This window comes from Lepidothrix coronata, unplaced genomic scaffold, assembly GCF_001604755.1.
Source record: "Lepidothrix coronata isolate B3197 unplaced genomic scaffold, Lepidothrix_coronata-1.0 Scaffold66, whole genome shotgun sequence".
Classification (NCBI taxonomy): Eukaryota; Metazoa; Chordata; class Aves; order Passeriformes; family Pipridae; genus Lepidothrix; species Lepidothrix coronata.
Genome location: NW_016690246.1, coordinates 498,646 through 514,897, shown reverse-complemented (window position 1 = coordinate 514,897; position 16,252 = coordinate 498,646). Strand labels below are relative to the sequence as shown.

Here is a 16,252-nt window from a genome sequence, read left to right as displayed (position 1 = left end):
CGAGGCACCTTCCACCCCAACCCTTTTCAGGAGCTAGTACAGCCAGGTAGTCTTTGCTAGGAGAGGCAAGGAGGAGGCATGTGGTCCAACATTGCCCTGGAGGGTCTGGGTGATACAGGACTCCACAAACACCAGCACTTCTGATTGAAGTGTGTCAGTCCCTTCAAAGTGCAATGGTTAATCCTGACTCCGAGCGTGGAGCTGGGCAATTTGTCACTCCATCTGCCTTTCCCCGCCATCCTGCAGAGACAGGGCTGTTGCCCAGAGGCCTAGGATCTCTTGCTGGTTGCAATTCCTAGGGTATGTGAAAGATTCCCCATATGAAGTGTAAAGGAGCTCGCAAACACAGATGTAAGATGAAGTGCCGTGGTGCCATAAGTATCTGTTTTTAATAGTACACACAGTATTAAATTTCCCTCTTAAATGAACAATTTATTTACAGCCTCAGAACCAACTTAATGACTTCTTTTGTCTAGAATTAGGCATATTTCTATAGTTTCAGTGCCCTCACAGCAAATGCTGTCAACCTTTGTTAATGCTCAGAAAATTTAATTATTTTGTGATTCAGAATTTTCCTGTCCTTTAGGCAGTGAAGGACAATAGGCAGGACTATCAAGTCCTTTAATTTCTCATTTGTGTAAATATAATCTATTTTATTTCCTAATTATCCTCAGCAGTTGCTTTAGAATTTACTCCAGCTCATCGTTCTGCCCCAGCTGTGTTTGGTACTTCTGTGTGTGAAAGCCTGACAGGTACTTCATTACTATCAATGATTTGGGGTTTTTTTTGTGTCTATGGCTGTTTCTACAGAAGTGATTAGGAAATATGTTTGTATAACAAACTTTAAGCGTACAGTATACGTTATTCCTCAGAATTGTTTTCCAGTGGTAGGCATCGCATTATCTGTGTTTTAATGGAACATACATCCTCTTCAGGTGCACCCTCAGGAGTATTATCTATAAGGGTCCAAGAGAGTCCACTCATTCATGGACAAACATTGTGATGATACGCAACAGGCCTAGTCCAACACCAAAAAAAGGAAGGGAAAATAAGCCTGTTTTCCAGAAATGACGATCGATATCTTTACATATTCTGTGATATCTGTGATATCTATCATCTTGTGTTTTCCAAGGCTTGTTACACTTCAATATCTGTTGGAGCAAAGGGGAGGAAAGTGATAGAGGCTTTCTATTTTTATTACCAGAAGGCTGACTTCGTTAGCATGCAAATCCAGTATCTCTGTGTACTTCTTGTTTATCTCATCCTCAGGCTATACAGGTTATTATAGCATGCTGGCCAATAATATAGGTGATTCAACAGGAAAGATTTTTAGACTGACTTAGTGATACTTGACTTGTGCTTTGAAATACAACTTAACAGGCATATGTGATTAAATGCTTTCACGATTGTAGAGGAGGCTTGAGTGTGTGATTCAAGTGCAGAAATATATGAAAGAGAACTCAATATATTGTGTTTTATTGTAGCTGTCACAAATTTTATATTATCGTGGTTTTGAAGAACTGATGTATTATTTTTATTTTTTCATTTGAGATTGAAGATGCTATTGTTAGCAATGACAACTCTAATGTCTCCAATAATGTTTTCCTTATGGTAATCGTAGAAATTGAGAGTTAAGAATATAATGACAGAGCCAAAACAAAAACTGAATTTAAGTACAGAGAGTAAATACTGGTCACTTATTTTTACCAATAAAAATGACTTGTACTGTTATAGAAACTGGTAATGGCAAAAACTAATGCAGCATAGCTTGAAGGGAGGCCTAAATACAAAGTGTTAAGTGAATCATATGTATTCAAAAGGGAAAGGAACACATTCTCAGATCTGATTATAAAAAAACCCAGAATTTGCAAGTATTCCATATGATCTCTATTCTATGCCTCTTGATACTTTCAAGGAATAAATGACACTATCTGTACGGTATAAATAAAGCAGAAAAATAAATGTCTGCTAAATCAAATTATATCAGACTATATTTACGTCATATAAACTTAAGAGTAAGTGTTTACTGGATCAAATCCCTGCAGCCATATTGGAGGACAAAGTTTCATTGTATTATTTGTGGCTATAGGGGGGCTGTATATTAACTTTAAATTTACCTGCCTTACAAAAATAAGCAAACTGGTTTAAAAAAAATATAATCAGATGTAAAACTACTCCCTAGCTGCAGAATCTGTGACTTTCAGAAAGTAGCCAGGAGCTATGGAAACAACTTTTTTATAGAAGTAAGCTTTAAGACACTTAAAGCTGTATGCCGAGGTGATGTGTTACAAGGTAGGCTGCTTTACAATACGACTCCTGAGACCACTTATGCATGTGTGAGTGTGAGACTTGGTGCAATTTACTCACCAGAATCCTGAATCTGCTCTGTTACAACTCCACCTATTTAAATCAGACGTCTCCACTTCAACAAAACAAAACTTTCCTTCCTTTATTACACTATCCCTGTATGAGAATCAGCTAAAAAGGACGACAATTGCTGTGTAAATACATAATGTAACTTTGTCTATACAGGCACATGAAAGATAAATGGATAGGTAGGATGTATCTCTGTGAAAATAGGGATTTGATGAAATTCATTTGCTGGAGAACAAAAAGGAGGGAGATGAAGGAAGAGATGGCTCTTGTAAGAGAAGATAAAAAATGAAAATGCGTTCCTACCTAGTTTTAATTTTTGACTTCTCACAACTTTTGCTTCTAACAGCTTTTAGTCACGCAGTGGGTCCCAGTTGTAAAGACAAGGAGTCTCAATTCAGGTAGGCATGTTGAGTCCACAGGCTTGCTGGGATGTGGAGGTCATTGTACATGGCTGTACAGCTCTCTCTGACTTTTTGAAGAAACAAAGTGTGCAACTTGCCCCTTCTGTTTGCTGGTAAGACAGTCCATAATCCTTTTGAAATCAGTTGCAGCATGGAAGCAAATGGCAATGGCAAAAATTAATGCAGCATAGCATTTTTCTTGCTCACAAAGCCTTTACTATTTGTCCAGAATAAAGCTGATGTAGACCACAGCTTCACTGGTTGGCAGGCTAATGTGCTGTGTGGAGACTGGAAAAATTAGGTTGGCCACTTGTCCATAGGCAGGTGAGAGGGAAGGAAAGGGTGGAACCCTACAAGAAGTAAGGCAAAATTATGGAAGTGGAAAAGAAAGGCCAAAAGATTTTAATAAGGAATGAAAGGCAGGAAAGGGAAAAGACTGGGAATGGTTTTGCAAGAGGATGAGAATTACGTGTTTGCAGGACTTGTCTAGATACGCCAGGAGAACCCATGATTTTCTTGCATGCAGTCATGTTCTAAAGTGCGTGCATCTAAGTAAAGCATGAGCAAATCTGAAGAACTCTGGGCTTCAGAGGTTTGTCATTTTATCGCCATCTGGAAGCCCTTTTTGGGGATCTTTTCAAATAAAAATGTAAACAGTTGGAGAAAGAAGTCTAAACATGAACAGGTAGCTGGTCCACATGTTGTAACTATGTGCAAGACATTAATACAAAACAGAATTATCTGCATTCTTGACTAGATGGTCACAAAATATTTAGAGATCCAGGAAACACATCTATTGATAGCAGTTGAATATGTGGCTGTAACAAGGCATTTTCTCAGACACTTTCATAGTAGTTTTTTCTAAATCTGCCAATAATAACCTGGAAAGATACTGAAAACTTCTGCTGGCTATCTACATTTTCTTCAAAAGTAATGATATCATGCATGAACAGGCCAGGATTGGACGTCAGCTTGTGCTGCCATTAATATAGTTGTGTGGTGAGAAAAAAACCACAAGTATTCCATCTGAAACAAAAAGCAAGGCTAGGTCCCTCAATATTACTTGGTGAAAGATCTGAAGACACAAATCCCTATTTAAAATCTACCAGTATTGTGTCATAGCATTTTTACCAGAGCCCTTGTAAATCAAGACTTGATTTTTCTTTCATTTTATATTGCAGTGTGCTGACACTTGGACATTAGCCATACTTTTCACGTCAGCAACTTGTCTGTGGCTGAATTACTGTCAAAGAGTTAAACGTGCCAAAGGACTTTTCTCCTCAGATCTTCTACGCTCTGTGTAGGAAGCTTGTGCTCAGCAGAGGCAATGACAACCTTGAACCAGGCAACAAATAGTCAGTGTAGTTTCACTTACAAACATCCCAGAAAATGTGTGGCCAGGATGATGGGAAGCAGCAGGACCATCCTAGCTTCCCCAAGCATGAGAAGGAGGCAGAGACCTGGTTATGGTGGACAGAGCAAGTCTAAGTCTTACTGTTTCCAAATGGAATAAACTGAAGCAAACACATGTCAGGGAGCATCTCTTTAGGACAAGAGAAGTCTTGTTAGATGTGCAAGTGCTGCCCTTGGCTGGTGTATGGTAGTGACTTTACTTGAGAAAGATTAGACTGTGCCACTGCACTGTTTTTTTTCCAGCAGGACCGTATTCTGTAGTGTTGAGACCCTGGTGCTGTTATTTGGGGATTGATAGCTTACAGGCAGGTCAGTGCACCTGTATTGACCTTCCCACCATCCAAACACAGATTGCCTGGAGTATGCCTAGTCAAAACTAGAAACTACCGTGAACTTGAGGGACAAATAATGACTAAACGGTTGATATTCAATCCGTCAGACCACAGGAAATAACCCAACTGCCCTGGCTGGAGGAGCATGGAAGACAGTTTGCCGGATACAAAATGTGGTAATCGCAGCCTTGTCTAGACAGACACTTCACTCCAGACTGTCTCCTGTGGAGCGACAGATCACTCATTAAAATGACTTGCATCTCTACTGAATGTTAATTAACAGAACTGTGAGGAGCAGGTGTTAACTTGTTTTATAGATTCATTATAGTTCCTGAGCTCCCTAGACACAGTTAGATATAGTTACCAAACATTAAAAAGTTCCTGATTTTGACCCTTTTTGTCTCATTTACAAACTTGTACTTGTATATGTATATGTAATTGTATTTATTCACACTATTTTAAGGATATTTTAAAGCCAGGCATTTAAACCCCAGGAGCTGCAAGAGAAGTCCACCAACAGGTGTTCGGTGGGGAAGGATGCAGTTTGCCTGCATCAAACTTGTGGAGAGATTGTCAGCTCCCTCCTGCCTCCAGCTCAGCATTTGTTTTTCACCTCTCTCTTCAGGGATGCTACCATTCACCCAACTGTCATAGCTGCTATCTAACAGCTGCCCAACTCAAACTATCTGAAATTGCCCAGGTTAGTTTACACACTTTAATTCATAGAGGTCTCTTATATACTGTAGTGTTTTTAATTGAGCTGGAGAGCAATTACATAAATAGCTATAAACCACACAGAGGGAAGTTATGTTGGGGTTTATTTGTGTGTTTGAGGTGTGGAGAGGTGCTCAGGGCAATAAATTCTTCACAGAGCCAAAATGGGGGATGTGACCAACCTGTCAGGCTCATTTTTTAACACCTATTAGACCTTTTTACTGCACAGAGGTCAGCAGTCCCTGAGTTATTTGGGCTCTCCATGCACTTCTGATACAGGCATAAATGCTAGAAACTGGAGCTGTTAAATACCAGTCAGGTACTATCTCTGATATGGCCTCAAACCTGAAAAAGAATCTCTGCTATTTTCAGGAGTTAAGTGCCTGTCAGCTCTGCTTTTCTCACATAGAGACATTCATCTAGCCCTCTTGTAAGGCAGTAGATGGAGATTTGTTCTTCATTTACCCAAATGAAAGGTCTTGAACCTGTATATCCCATGCTACCATCAAATGTTCAGCTCACCAAAATACCTGCAGGGCTGGCTTCCCTCTGACCCAGCACACTGTTAAACAATCAGGCAGCTCCAAGAGCAGATGTTCCATGTTCTCCATGCTGGAGAGCATATCCTGGTGGTGGTGGTGGTGGTGGTAGTGGGCTTGTGATCCTGGTCTCAAGGACCAGAGGGGGGAGGTAATAACATCTTCTACCTATGCAAGGAATCCCACAGCCACTCATCTGTTGAACTGATATTCTTTTCTCAAAACTTTAGTCACCAATCAGAAAAATCTGAGAGTTACTTTAGATTCTCTTTACAGTAAAAAATATTGTAGAAACAATAGACACCTCTAGAGAATAATTCAGATTTCAGTCTTCCTGTGATGATTACAAAGAAGCCTAGTGTGACCACAGTCATAATTAAAATGCCTCAGTTAAATGTCTAGAGTTAAGGAGGAAACCAGGTTTTGGTGCCTGAAAACAGTCTCTAGAAGCTGTTGTCCTTGATTTCCAGGCTGACCTTGACCCAACAGGTGAGTTTTGAATATGTCTGCAGGCTCTGTTGGATGCATTTCACAGCTGAAGGTGTGCTATTTTGATAACTCTATCAAGGCTTCAGAGCTGAACTGTTCTACAGACTGTGCAGACAGCCTAGAGAGCTGTGCAGACAGCCAGCATTAAGAGGTTACTACACCCTCTTTGTTACTGCACAGAAATGATGCAATGTAGAATTTAGGGAATAGTAATGGGTGGAACAGTAAGAACTGCTATGATTTAACCTTTTACCACCTTGTATGTCTGTGTTTTATAACAACTGGGCAGGATACAGTGCTCAAAGGATGTTGAAACAGGATTTTACAGTAGCTAATAGATACCATTTGCTGTAAAGAGAGCTTGACAAACACCCTGAGCTGAAAAAAACCACACCTATCAGTTCACAAATTGTAATCACTCCAGTAAAAACTTCAGTAGAAGAGAACATTGCTTTATTATAGATGAAGATGTGACTGTGATTCTCTATTTTAAAGGAAGCCAGTTGTGGGCTACATCAGTCTGGGTGCTGCTTATCTAATGGCTTGCAAGGTCAGGTTTTCAAGGCCTAAAGTCCATCCTATTAGGATAAATAGGGATTGGCAGGTTTCTTTGGATACATTGGAGGCATTAAAGCTATCATAACTAAAAATTTCTGTAAATATAAAGAAACTTTGGAGCTGGCATATGGACTTAAAGGAACAAAACCCTTCAGAAATAATAAAACTTCTCTGATCTATGAGATGACTTGACTACCATCTGTGGAGGCTACACAATCATTATCAGGCAGAGTAGAATATTGCTTCAAACTCCTTAGTCCCAGCGAATCATAACAGAGAAGCTGATAATGACAAGAATAAAAGAAAACATAAAAGATGTTTTTGGAACATGACAAGTGAGAAACTCTGCCAAATACAGATCCGGTCTTCAAACCCTGAAAATAATCCACAGAATTTACTGACTTGAATGGGCTCCTGACAACTTTAACTTTACCCACTTAATCTACAGTGAGATCTTCATGACTGCCTTGACTTTGTCAAAAGGTGTCTCAGTCATTTTGATTCCTCACTCAAGGATTTTAATTCTCCAGTCTTGTCTTCACCCAGAATCTACCCAGCATCCTGAGAGCAGCACCCAGGCAAACATTACTGGCAGACACTGAGCCAGGCACTGTCTGTTTTAATTGCATTGCTCACAACAGATAAAAAATCACAATAGTGAAAACCATCTGCTGGGAGGATTTTGTCCCCACAGTGGGGTATATGAGGGAAATGCCAACTGCATTGACTACGTGTGAACACAGCTTAGTGTTCACTACGGTGAACGCTAGGTTCACCTTAGTTAGGTGGGAGCATGCAAAGCAGTTCCCTCCCTTCATTCCATGTAAGCAAGCAGTGGGGATAAAGTTTGTCAAAAGCTGGGAAAAGACCTTGTTATTTGAGTTTCAGCTGAAAAGGACTGAATCCTGCTCCTCATTAGGGAAGTTCAGTTCTAAAGGAAATCAAGGTGATGCTGCATAAATGCTGTGTTTCATAAAGACCTTGGTTCAGATTTCATTAGAACATATGCTTGATCTTCAGTTCAGGGCTCCTTAACATGCTGTCCCTTGCCAAGGTTGTTGAACGTGTTTGAGGGATTGCAGGAAGGGCTGCCACAAGTGCTGAGGAGCTGCCCAACCAGCCAGATGAAAGAACCTACAAAAGGGAGAAGTCCATTGCGAGAGAAACTTGTGCTGCAGGAGACCCTGTTGTGACCCTACAGGCTCATCTTGACCATTCAGGTTAATGACTTGAGTAGGTACTGGCCTGGACTGTCATGTAGCACTGTTTTTAGTACAATCAAACCACAGGCGAGTAAGGCTAAAATGCATATTTTTACTGTGTAGTCAGAGCTTTCCTGTTCAATGGATAGTGTGAAGGTACCATTAAATACTGCAGCACCAATACACAGGTGTGCCTGCATTATACACTGACTGTTCTGGTGTTTTGAAGATTTACAAGTGCAAAGATGGTGGCGGAGTTTGAAAGATGGATTTTTGCTTGGTAAGGGCAAGCTCCATGAAGAGCTAAGTGCTAATGCAAACTAACTACTTAACACAACACAGCTGTTTTAAATTCATCAGAGAAAACCACTGCCCCAGACAAGAAGCTTGTTCTACCTCTGTAGCACTCATTAGATCTTTTGCTGTTGGAATTGACAAAAACATTAAATTAATCACTGATACTTTGAAGAATTGTGAAAAATGCATGAATTTGCAACAATCACATCTTAGATTTCCAGAAGTTGCTGGTCTGATGAAACACAAACTTCTAAGGTCATCTGAAAAAAAGACTAATGTGGAGTAGGGCCAGTACAGATAGTCATAACAGTGAGGTAAAACAAGCCAGATGCAAGGCTAGCAAGCAAACAAGAAGGTAAGACCGTATTTTTCATGTAAGCCTACAGAGACTTGTTTAGCAGTTTGACTCTATGCCAAATAGTTCACTGCACCTCTAAAAATTGCTTTACTCTAAAAAAGTAATCTGAAAGATCCCTGGACTGCAGTCAACTTAATATCACACATATCTGCATCTTCAAAGCATTCTCTTTGGCTCAACATAGCAACAGAAGCATAACTATTAGTGGTTATTTCAACCTTGAGGTAATTTGATGCCCTGCAACTCCACCCACTAAGCAAATAAACTGACTTTGATGTCCCTTAAATATGTGACAGAAGAGAAAAACAAAGGCCTTGTATGTAACACTGTGAAAGAGATGACTTCTCAAGGCATTTCCCTACAAATAGAGAAATCTTCTTTTATTATAGCCAGTTATTCCAAAGATACTCATTAGGATGGACTTGATCATGGTGACCATCTATCCTGCAAGGCTCAAACTCACAGTTCAACATCTATGTAATATTTAATATGAGAGACGAGGAGTTGCAATGCAGTGTCGTTGGACACTGGTAAATCATGCTCCAGCTTCAGCTAGAGTTTAAAGGGATGTAATAAGAGCTGAGGTTACTGCTCTGTATGTCAGAGTATTTATTTTGCAGCATAGTTCCAGTTTCTCTCTACCTGTACTTAAAGTATACCCTGGTTCTATTCTAAACCCCATGTGCTGCTGGGAATGTTTGAGCAGGAAACTTTACTTTTCAGTGTACTTGTTTCCCAGCCTGAATATTTCAATCCTACCACCAATTGCAGGGCCACTTATATCTGTGTTAGGAGGTGGAACTCACCTTGACAATTAGGTCCTTTGCTATTTTAATGGTAAGTAATGGGACTGAAGTAAATATATGGAATATAGGAACACTTTAATGCTTATATAGGCAAAACATCACAGCAGATATGATAATTCTAGAGTAAATCATTGATAACAATACATGCTCTAACTGGAATACAAACATAGTGATTCTTTTATTGTCTTAATCCATAAATTTTAATGTGTATGAGCAAGTGATCCTTGCATGTCAATCTCAGCTCTCATCTTTCACATACCTAGAGATGCTAGATATATTTTAAAGTTACGTAATGAAAATGTAGCTTGGTACCTGTTTTAGTCTGCATTTCCTTTGTTTATTCCTAAGACTACATGGATCATATATAATGTTCAAAAAAGCTTATTCAAAGAACTCATTTAAATAAAGATCAATTTGCATATTGTACCAATGACTCTGTACAGACAAATATATATCTACATAGACATGTAAGAAATAGGAAACACAGGAAAATATCCACTTAAAACACTTGAAAAATATTAGGATTTGGAAAACATTAAGACATCTGGGTGTACAGCACATGTAAACCATTTTGTGGTGAAACTAGAACTCATGAATTGCACATTCACTGATATCAGCTACAGTATAACAAAGTCAGCTCTTTCCTTTTCATCAATAGGCTTTGGTTAAAAAAACCCAAACATAAAAACCCAGTTCATACCTTAAAGACATTTGTGTACAGAACAATAGCAGTAACAGCATGTGGATTTAAATGAGCTACCAAAAAACCTCCATATATTAACAGAAGCAGAATTGTAATACACCTATTATTGATCATCTTAATACTGAAGACATCTGGCTGTATTTTGCATCGCCTATTAATAATGACATGATATTATATCTTTCAGCTTTAAGGCTGTGAATCTCTGGAATTCCAGACCCAAGAGAATATATTATATCATTTGCATACAATATTCTTTAGATAATCATATTGCTCAAAAAACAAATGCTGTTTTTTCTGTATTTATGCACAGCTCCTGACCCATCTTTCAAGCGAAGCTCCACACCAGGGAAAACCTTACACAGAAATTTGGAGACATTTACTGTAAGCAATCAGCAGCATATTATACAGAAACAGAGATAATCACACCATCTCACAAAATGTGAGTAATTGTCTAAGTTAGGAGCTTTTTCAGCATAGTGGAAGGTCTCCTAAACTAGATGTGCCAGATCCTCTTTTTGAGGATATTTCTATTACCTAGGAAGCCAAACTCCATACTGCATAACAATTTCTCATTGCATCCCTACATATCTCACCTAAAGGAGCATGAATTCATAAAACTATAGCTGGGCATACAGATTGTTGAGTTTAAGGATCTTTGGCAAACCCCAAATGTTGTGTCATGAACTGTTAGCCCTACTTCTACTAGCACTACTAAGGTAAATAAGATGATGATTCCTTGCTATAATTTGTTTATTCTGTGACATGCTTTGAGGCTTCCTTTCCCAAATTAGAAGCTAATGGAGGATTATATGTAAAACTGTGAAGGGAAAGCATGACACAGACTCAGTAGATCTTTTCTTAGACCTGCACTTACCTGGTTCAGACTCCTTTCTGTAACGATAGTGGGAGAGAGCAGTGCCTTAATTGCCTGCTGCATGACTGGATTAATGAAAATACATAACTGGATAATTTGTAGGGACAACAGTCTTATAGGTTGCCATTAACCTGTCACTCAGCTGTTAAACCTGGACTGTGCTTGGTTTCCCATCATGGCACCATAACTGTGAATGAGTGGGCTGCCAACACTCATGGCAGGGGACCAGCAGACAGCGTCTCCCTGGGGTTTCCCTCACAGAAGGTCTGCAAACATTGCTGATATATCTGGGCTCCAGCATGAAGCTGCAGTTCAGAGAAGGTCTGAACTGAAACTAGCATTCACAAAAGGTCTTGTCCCTGCCAAGCATGGGATGCTGGCAGTAAATCTCCTGCTGCCATTGCATCGCACGCTCCTCATGACCTATTAATAACCAGATCCTGAAGTTTTTATGTGTGCTTGAAAAGGGGATTTTTCTTATGTTTGTGGTATTGGCTTCACACATGGGCAAGTATTTTATGAAAATCATGAAAGAAGCAGCACTTCCATGTGGGAAGAATACTTGCTTGGCTCACAGGCCAAGGTAGACACTGAAGCACTTATCTAAGTGTTCTTCTTGCATATGGGCACTCTCCTAAACTGCAACCATAAATAAAGTTATGTTAACAAATTCGCTATATTTACATGTTACATTGAAACTCATTCTCAAGTGTAAGGAATCTATCTATTAGCTTTAGAACATGCAAAAAAATAGATAGATATCTCTTCCATCTAAGATATAAAGAAGAGGTGTGTTTTCACTAAAAACACTAGAGTTCAAACTTGGCATCATCAGTAAAATGCTAATAGACATTTTCAGTTGTATAAACCAAGTGTATAACGAGAAAAGGTTTGATATTCAGGGGGAATCTATCCATATAAAATAAAACTCTTTAAAATGGAATGTAGTCAGTTTCTAAATACATTCAAATATTACAGTGTCTCTATAAATAGAAAACTATATAGTGCTGAAGAACTGAAGCAGTCCTTTCCAAATGTTCAAGTAAATATATTTCTCTCTCTTTACTATCATAAATACACAGTTGCTTGAGCTACAGCTGTTCTAGTCTTTGGCAACAGTTCAAGTAACTTCCTCTCTTCTCTCCACCTTCCATTTTGACACAACAGAGTCACCAGGGCATATCTCAATTTCATAATGTTTTTGAAAAAATACCACATGTCCCAAACTCTGTGTGTATGTTCAGTCAGTCAAGGAAGCATGTCAAAATTCTCAATCATCCTTCAATTGTCACTCCCGTAGTGGTATTTCTCTAGTACCAGCACTATATCCAAGAGAGACTATGTGCTGACAAGCTCCCTCTTACTTGCACAGAGCCTGCTGAGAAGGATTTCAGAATATACTTGATTTATTGGACCTCGGACATGATATGGGGAGTGAGAATTTGTTGCATAATCCTGCAGTTGTGATGGTTTGCTTTGACCACCGAAATATTTCCCCAGTGTATAGTGCCTTGATAACGTCATTGTTATGTGTGGCTGTTCTTCAGAGGGATTGGATTTCACCACCTGCAAAAAAATGACATATGTGAGTGCTTTCTGCCTGCATCTAGAAAGACAGATACACAGCTGTGTGCACAGAAATGCTGCGGCAGTTGTGCACAAAGCAGGTCCTGATACTCTTACCTTGAGCTGCAAGTTGCTCGCAAACAGTATTTTAATGGCCAACTTGTTATGTTACATACTAACTAAAGTGCAAGATCTTAAGTCTTGAAATCTAAATGCATAGGCCCATTATACTCGGTAGATTCTGTAATGCTAATTCTAATGTATATTAGATTCTGTTCTCTTCATTAGAGACAGTTTACGGAAAACAATAAAATTCATACTCAGAGTTTGTCTGTATATTCAGCATGTGAAAAAACAAAGGACAGCCCCAAACTGCAGAAAGGTTTAAATTCTGCTCTGATATTAAGCACTTGAGGAACAAATACTGTGACTCAGCTAAAAGCCTTGTCTCAACTATGAGAATGTCTCACTCTAAGGTCTTGATGCAAACCTGGCCCACCCCCATGTTGAGATGAAAACACTCATGTATCATGTTTCTCCAAGAAGGGAGTTATGGTGCAATTTAACATCCCTGTCCCCAGGGCCTCACATGACCTCATATTACCTGACATAACCACAACATGATTCAGTAACTAGTGCCAAAGAATGATGCACCTTGGCCCCTCAAGTATGTATAAAGCTCTGGGATTATCAGGTTCAACTCGTATGGAATAAACAAATGCCCATGGGACTAATAAGAGAGAAAGTGAAAGGTATGGTTGTCAGGAGCCTAATGACTAGGGAGGGTGGTCTCCTGTGAAATGCTGAAGATCTTGTCTCAGTGAACACTCAGTTACTGATGGATAATGAAGCAACTGCAAGAGAGGCAAAACTTCAGAACCTTGCGCATATGCAGGACAGAAGACCTCAGCCCCAGCAGTGGCAAATCCAGAGAAAGCAGAAAAGGAGACAAGTGGTTAACTTATTTTTTAAAAAGTAAACATATGCTGACTTGATAGCTCTGATGCCCATCAGTTTTCCTGCTATATCAATCACAGTAGACGCTTGAAAATGCAGAATTCATTTATTAATGCGCATATTTATTCAGAAGCATGTTAGCTTTTAAAAAATATAAGGTATATTTACTGCCACTGAACAATCAGAATAAATGTTCAGATGAAGTGAATATTATAATAAACTAAACAAATCATACAAAATTAAGTGTGAGTGAAGGAGTAACATGTGCAAAGGCTTGAAAGATTGAGCAGAGAGGCCATGAGGAAGCCAGCTGAACTGAAAAAGGACCAGGAACTACCCATGTAGAAAATTAATATATCCTCTGATCAATTTGATACAGCTAAGTGAAGGGCTATTATTTGTTTTTATTCAGTTACTGCAGGTTCATTTTTCTAAATTAGTGCCTTAAATCTTACAACTATTTCAAAATGATGCCACCTTGAACCAATCACCCAAACTGCATTCCTGTTAGGCATAATCTCCCAGGAATGCAATCTAATGTTCATCCAGCAGTCAGCCAGCCACTGATTAAGATACCAAAATCCCAAGGTTGCTAGTTTCTATGTTGTGACCATGATTTGATTTCATTGCCATTAAAATAGGAAATAAATTTGAATTTAAAAATAGCTTCTATAATGGTCTTTATAAGTGCTGCCCAATCTACTTCTCCATAAGCATTTTAAAAGAATGAGATAAGTAAAAAATCAAGTTTGCATGTGTGCACAGAACTAGAAGTATGTTTGGGCAGCAAGTACCAGGGTTATGCAAGATAGTTTGTCTCAGCTCAACATAATCCCGTTGAAAGCCCAGATCCCTTGGCAATCTGAGCAAAGATTGTAGGCTCTACAGAGGTGCAGATTTCTATGCTATCAGGCTCACCCTAAAGACCCACTGAAGTGGGTTGGTGAGAACTCAATTTTTGAGGACAATCAGAGGAAACAGTTTTCTCTTCAGACAGCTATTGGGAACTAAATGAGAACTGCTGAGGGCATTTCAGTTCTTGTTTTTTTTACTGCAGAGAATGGCCAGTCCCCCCTTCCAGCACAGCCATGCTTTAGCTCAGATGGCAATTATAGGGGAGTGTCATCTTCTGGGCATTTAGGAGTGTCATTTTTTTAAGAGAAAGCAAGTGAAAGTACAAAGCAACAGACTTAATCTATCTCATCTGGTTTCAGAAAACATGAAAAGTGCTGGGGTTTTACACAGTATTCTTGGCTCTGTCCTCAGAGGCAAAATGCCATTTTCCTAGTGCAAACTGCTTCAGCACCTGATGAAACTCCTCTTGCCAGGATGCCAGGATGCAGAAATAAGCTGATGACAAAACTGTTAAAACTAACGAGGTATCAAAAGCATTCAAGGACTTTCTTTTTGCTTTCCTCAAGGATCAAGTCTGGATTTTAGTGGCTGATGAATTCTCCTGGGCATATCTGTGCCTCTTTTAGGCACAACGACCTCTCAAGCCTCATTAACAACATCTTTGTGGGCCAAATTCTCCAGTGATCCTCCCCAGAAACACATACTTTCTGTTGAGATTCTTCCGGCACAGAAACAAGAGCAAATCTGAACATGAGCTCATACAAAATGATGGGGGAGTGCATGAAAAATGCTGATGACCGATCACACCCTGCTGTTTTCCACCCAGTTCTATACAAAGCATCTGAAATATTTCACTTTGAAGCTCTCCTTTTCACTTGTAAGATCTGTAGAAGTGACAAGCATTCCCAGTGACCCACGAAGACACCAACATCTGTGCTCTAGACAAAAAAGGGTTAATACAGCTTTCTGGGTAAAATGGAGGGAGGCATTTACTCCATGGGATGATTTATCTATTACATAAATATGTGCTCTGTGACTTACTCCGTTTTTCTAACTCCATTTGTACTGAGCTGTGTTTGTGCCTCTCAAGTTCTGAGCAGCGTAGATTAAAGGACTGGTTAACCAGCCACACCTGCTGATTTTGGTCCCAAAGCACTACAGAGGCCATGGCAATGGCCTGAAAACATGTGAGCTGCTGGGGAGCTGAGGTGGAAACCAGCTGTGAGGCTGACACATGGCACTAGAGATCAGATGGGTCTGATAACACTCCCAAACTTGTGGTCTGTCCCAGGCAGCCTCATACCGGAGCAGAGTCCCTGCCAGTTCCAGTCAATTGACTCCCCAGATTCTTCTGGAAATGCATTTGCTGTCTGGTAGACTGTGTTTGAGATAATATTTCTGCCTGTGTATTTATGGAGAAAAATCAAAGCTTTATAGTTATTGTTTTATTCTGCTGTGGCTAAGAGAGTTAAATATAATCCACAGGCTACAAGAAAATAGACTTGCTATGCATATGCAGACACCACAAGGACACTCTGGAGCCTATGCTTGAATTTTACGATCATCACCGCTGAATTTCAGTTTGTTTAGTTTAAACTACTCGTAGGTTTAATTAGCCACAGGATATTTTGGTTTCCAGTGTATACTGTGGGTGTCTGATGAAGGCACCTTTATTTTTAGATTGTTGTTTTATGCTGTGATATTTTTTCACAGCAAAAATTAGTACCTCCACTTCATTCCTGGTGTCATGGCCCATCTTTGTACCTGAAAAACTCTTCAGAGCTTCTCTGCTAACCCTGAACACATTCAGGT

At 39.5% G+C, this 16,252-nt stretch overlaps 1 protein-coding gene across 2 annotated transcripts in view; it reads right to left on the bottom strand.

Annotated features, from left to right (window-relative positions):
- Positions 1 to 9,644: 9,644 nt before the first annotated feature.
- The window catches only part of CPED1 (cadherin like and PC-esterase domain containing 1), a 148,458-nt gene continuing 141,850 nt past the window's right edge, over positions 9,645 to 16,252 (bottom strand). For both annotated transcript variants that reach the window (XM_017818173.1, XM_017818174.1), the window contains exon 23: positions 9,645 to 12,628. In XM_017818173.1, the coding sequence (XP_017673662.1) occupies positions 12,401 to 12,628 (228 nt within the window). In that variant the 3' untranslated portion in view covers positions 9,645 to 12,400. The remainder of the gene's footprint in view (positions 12,629 to 16,252) is intronic.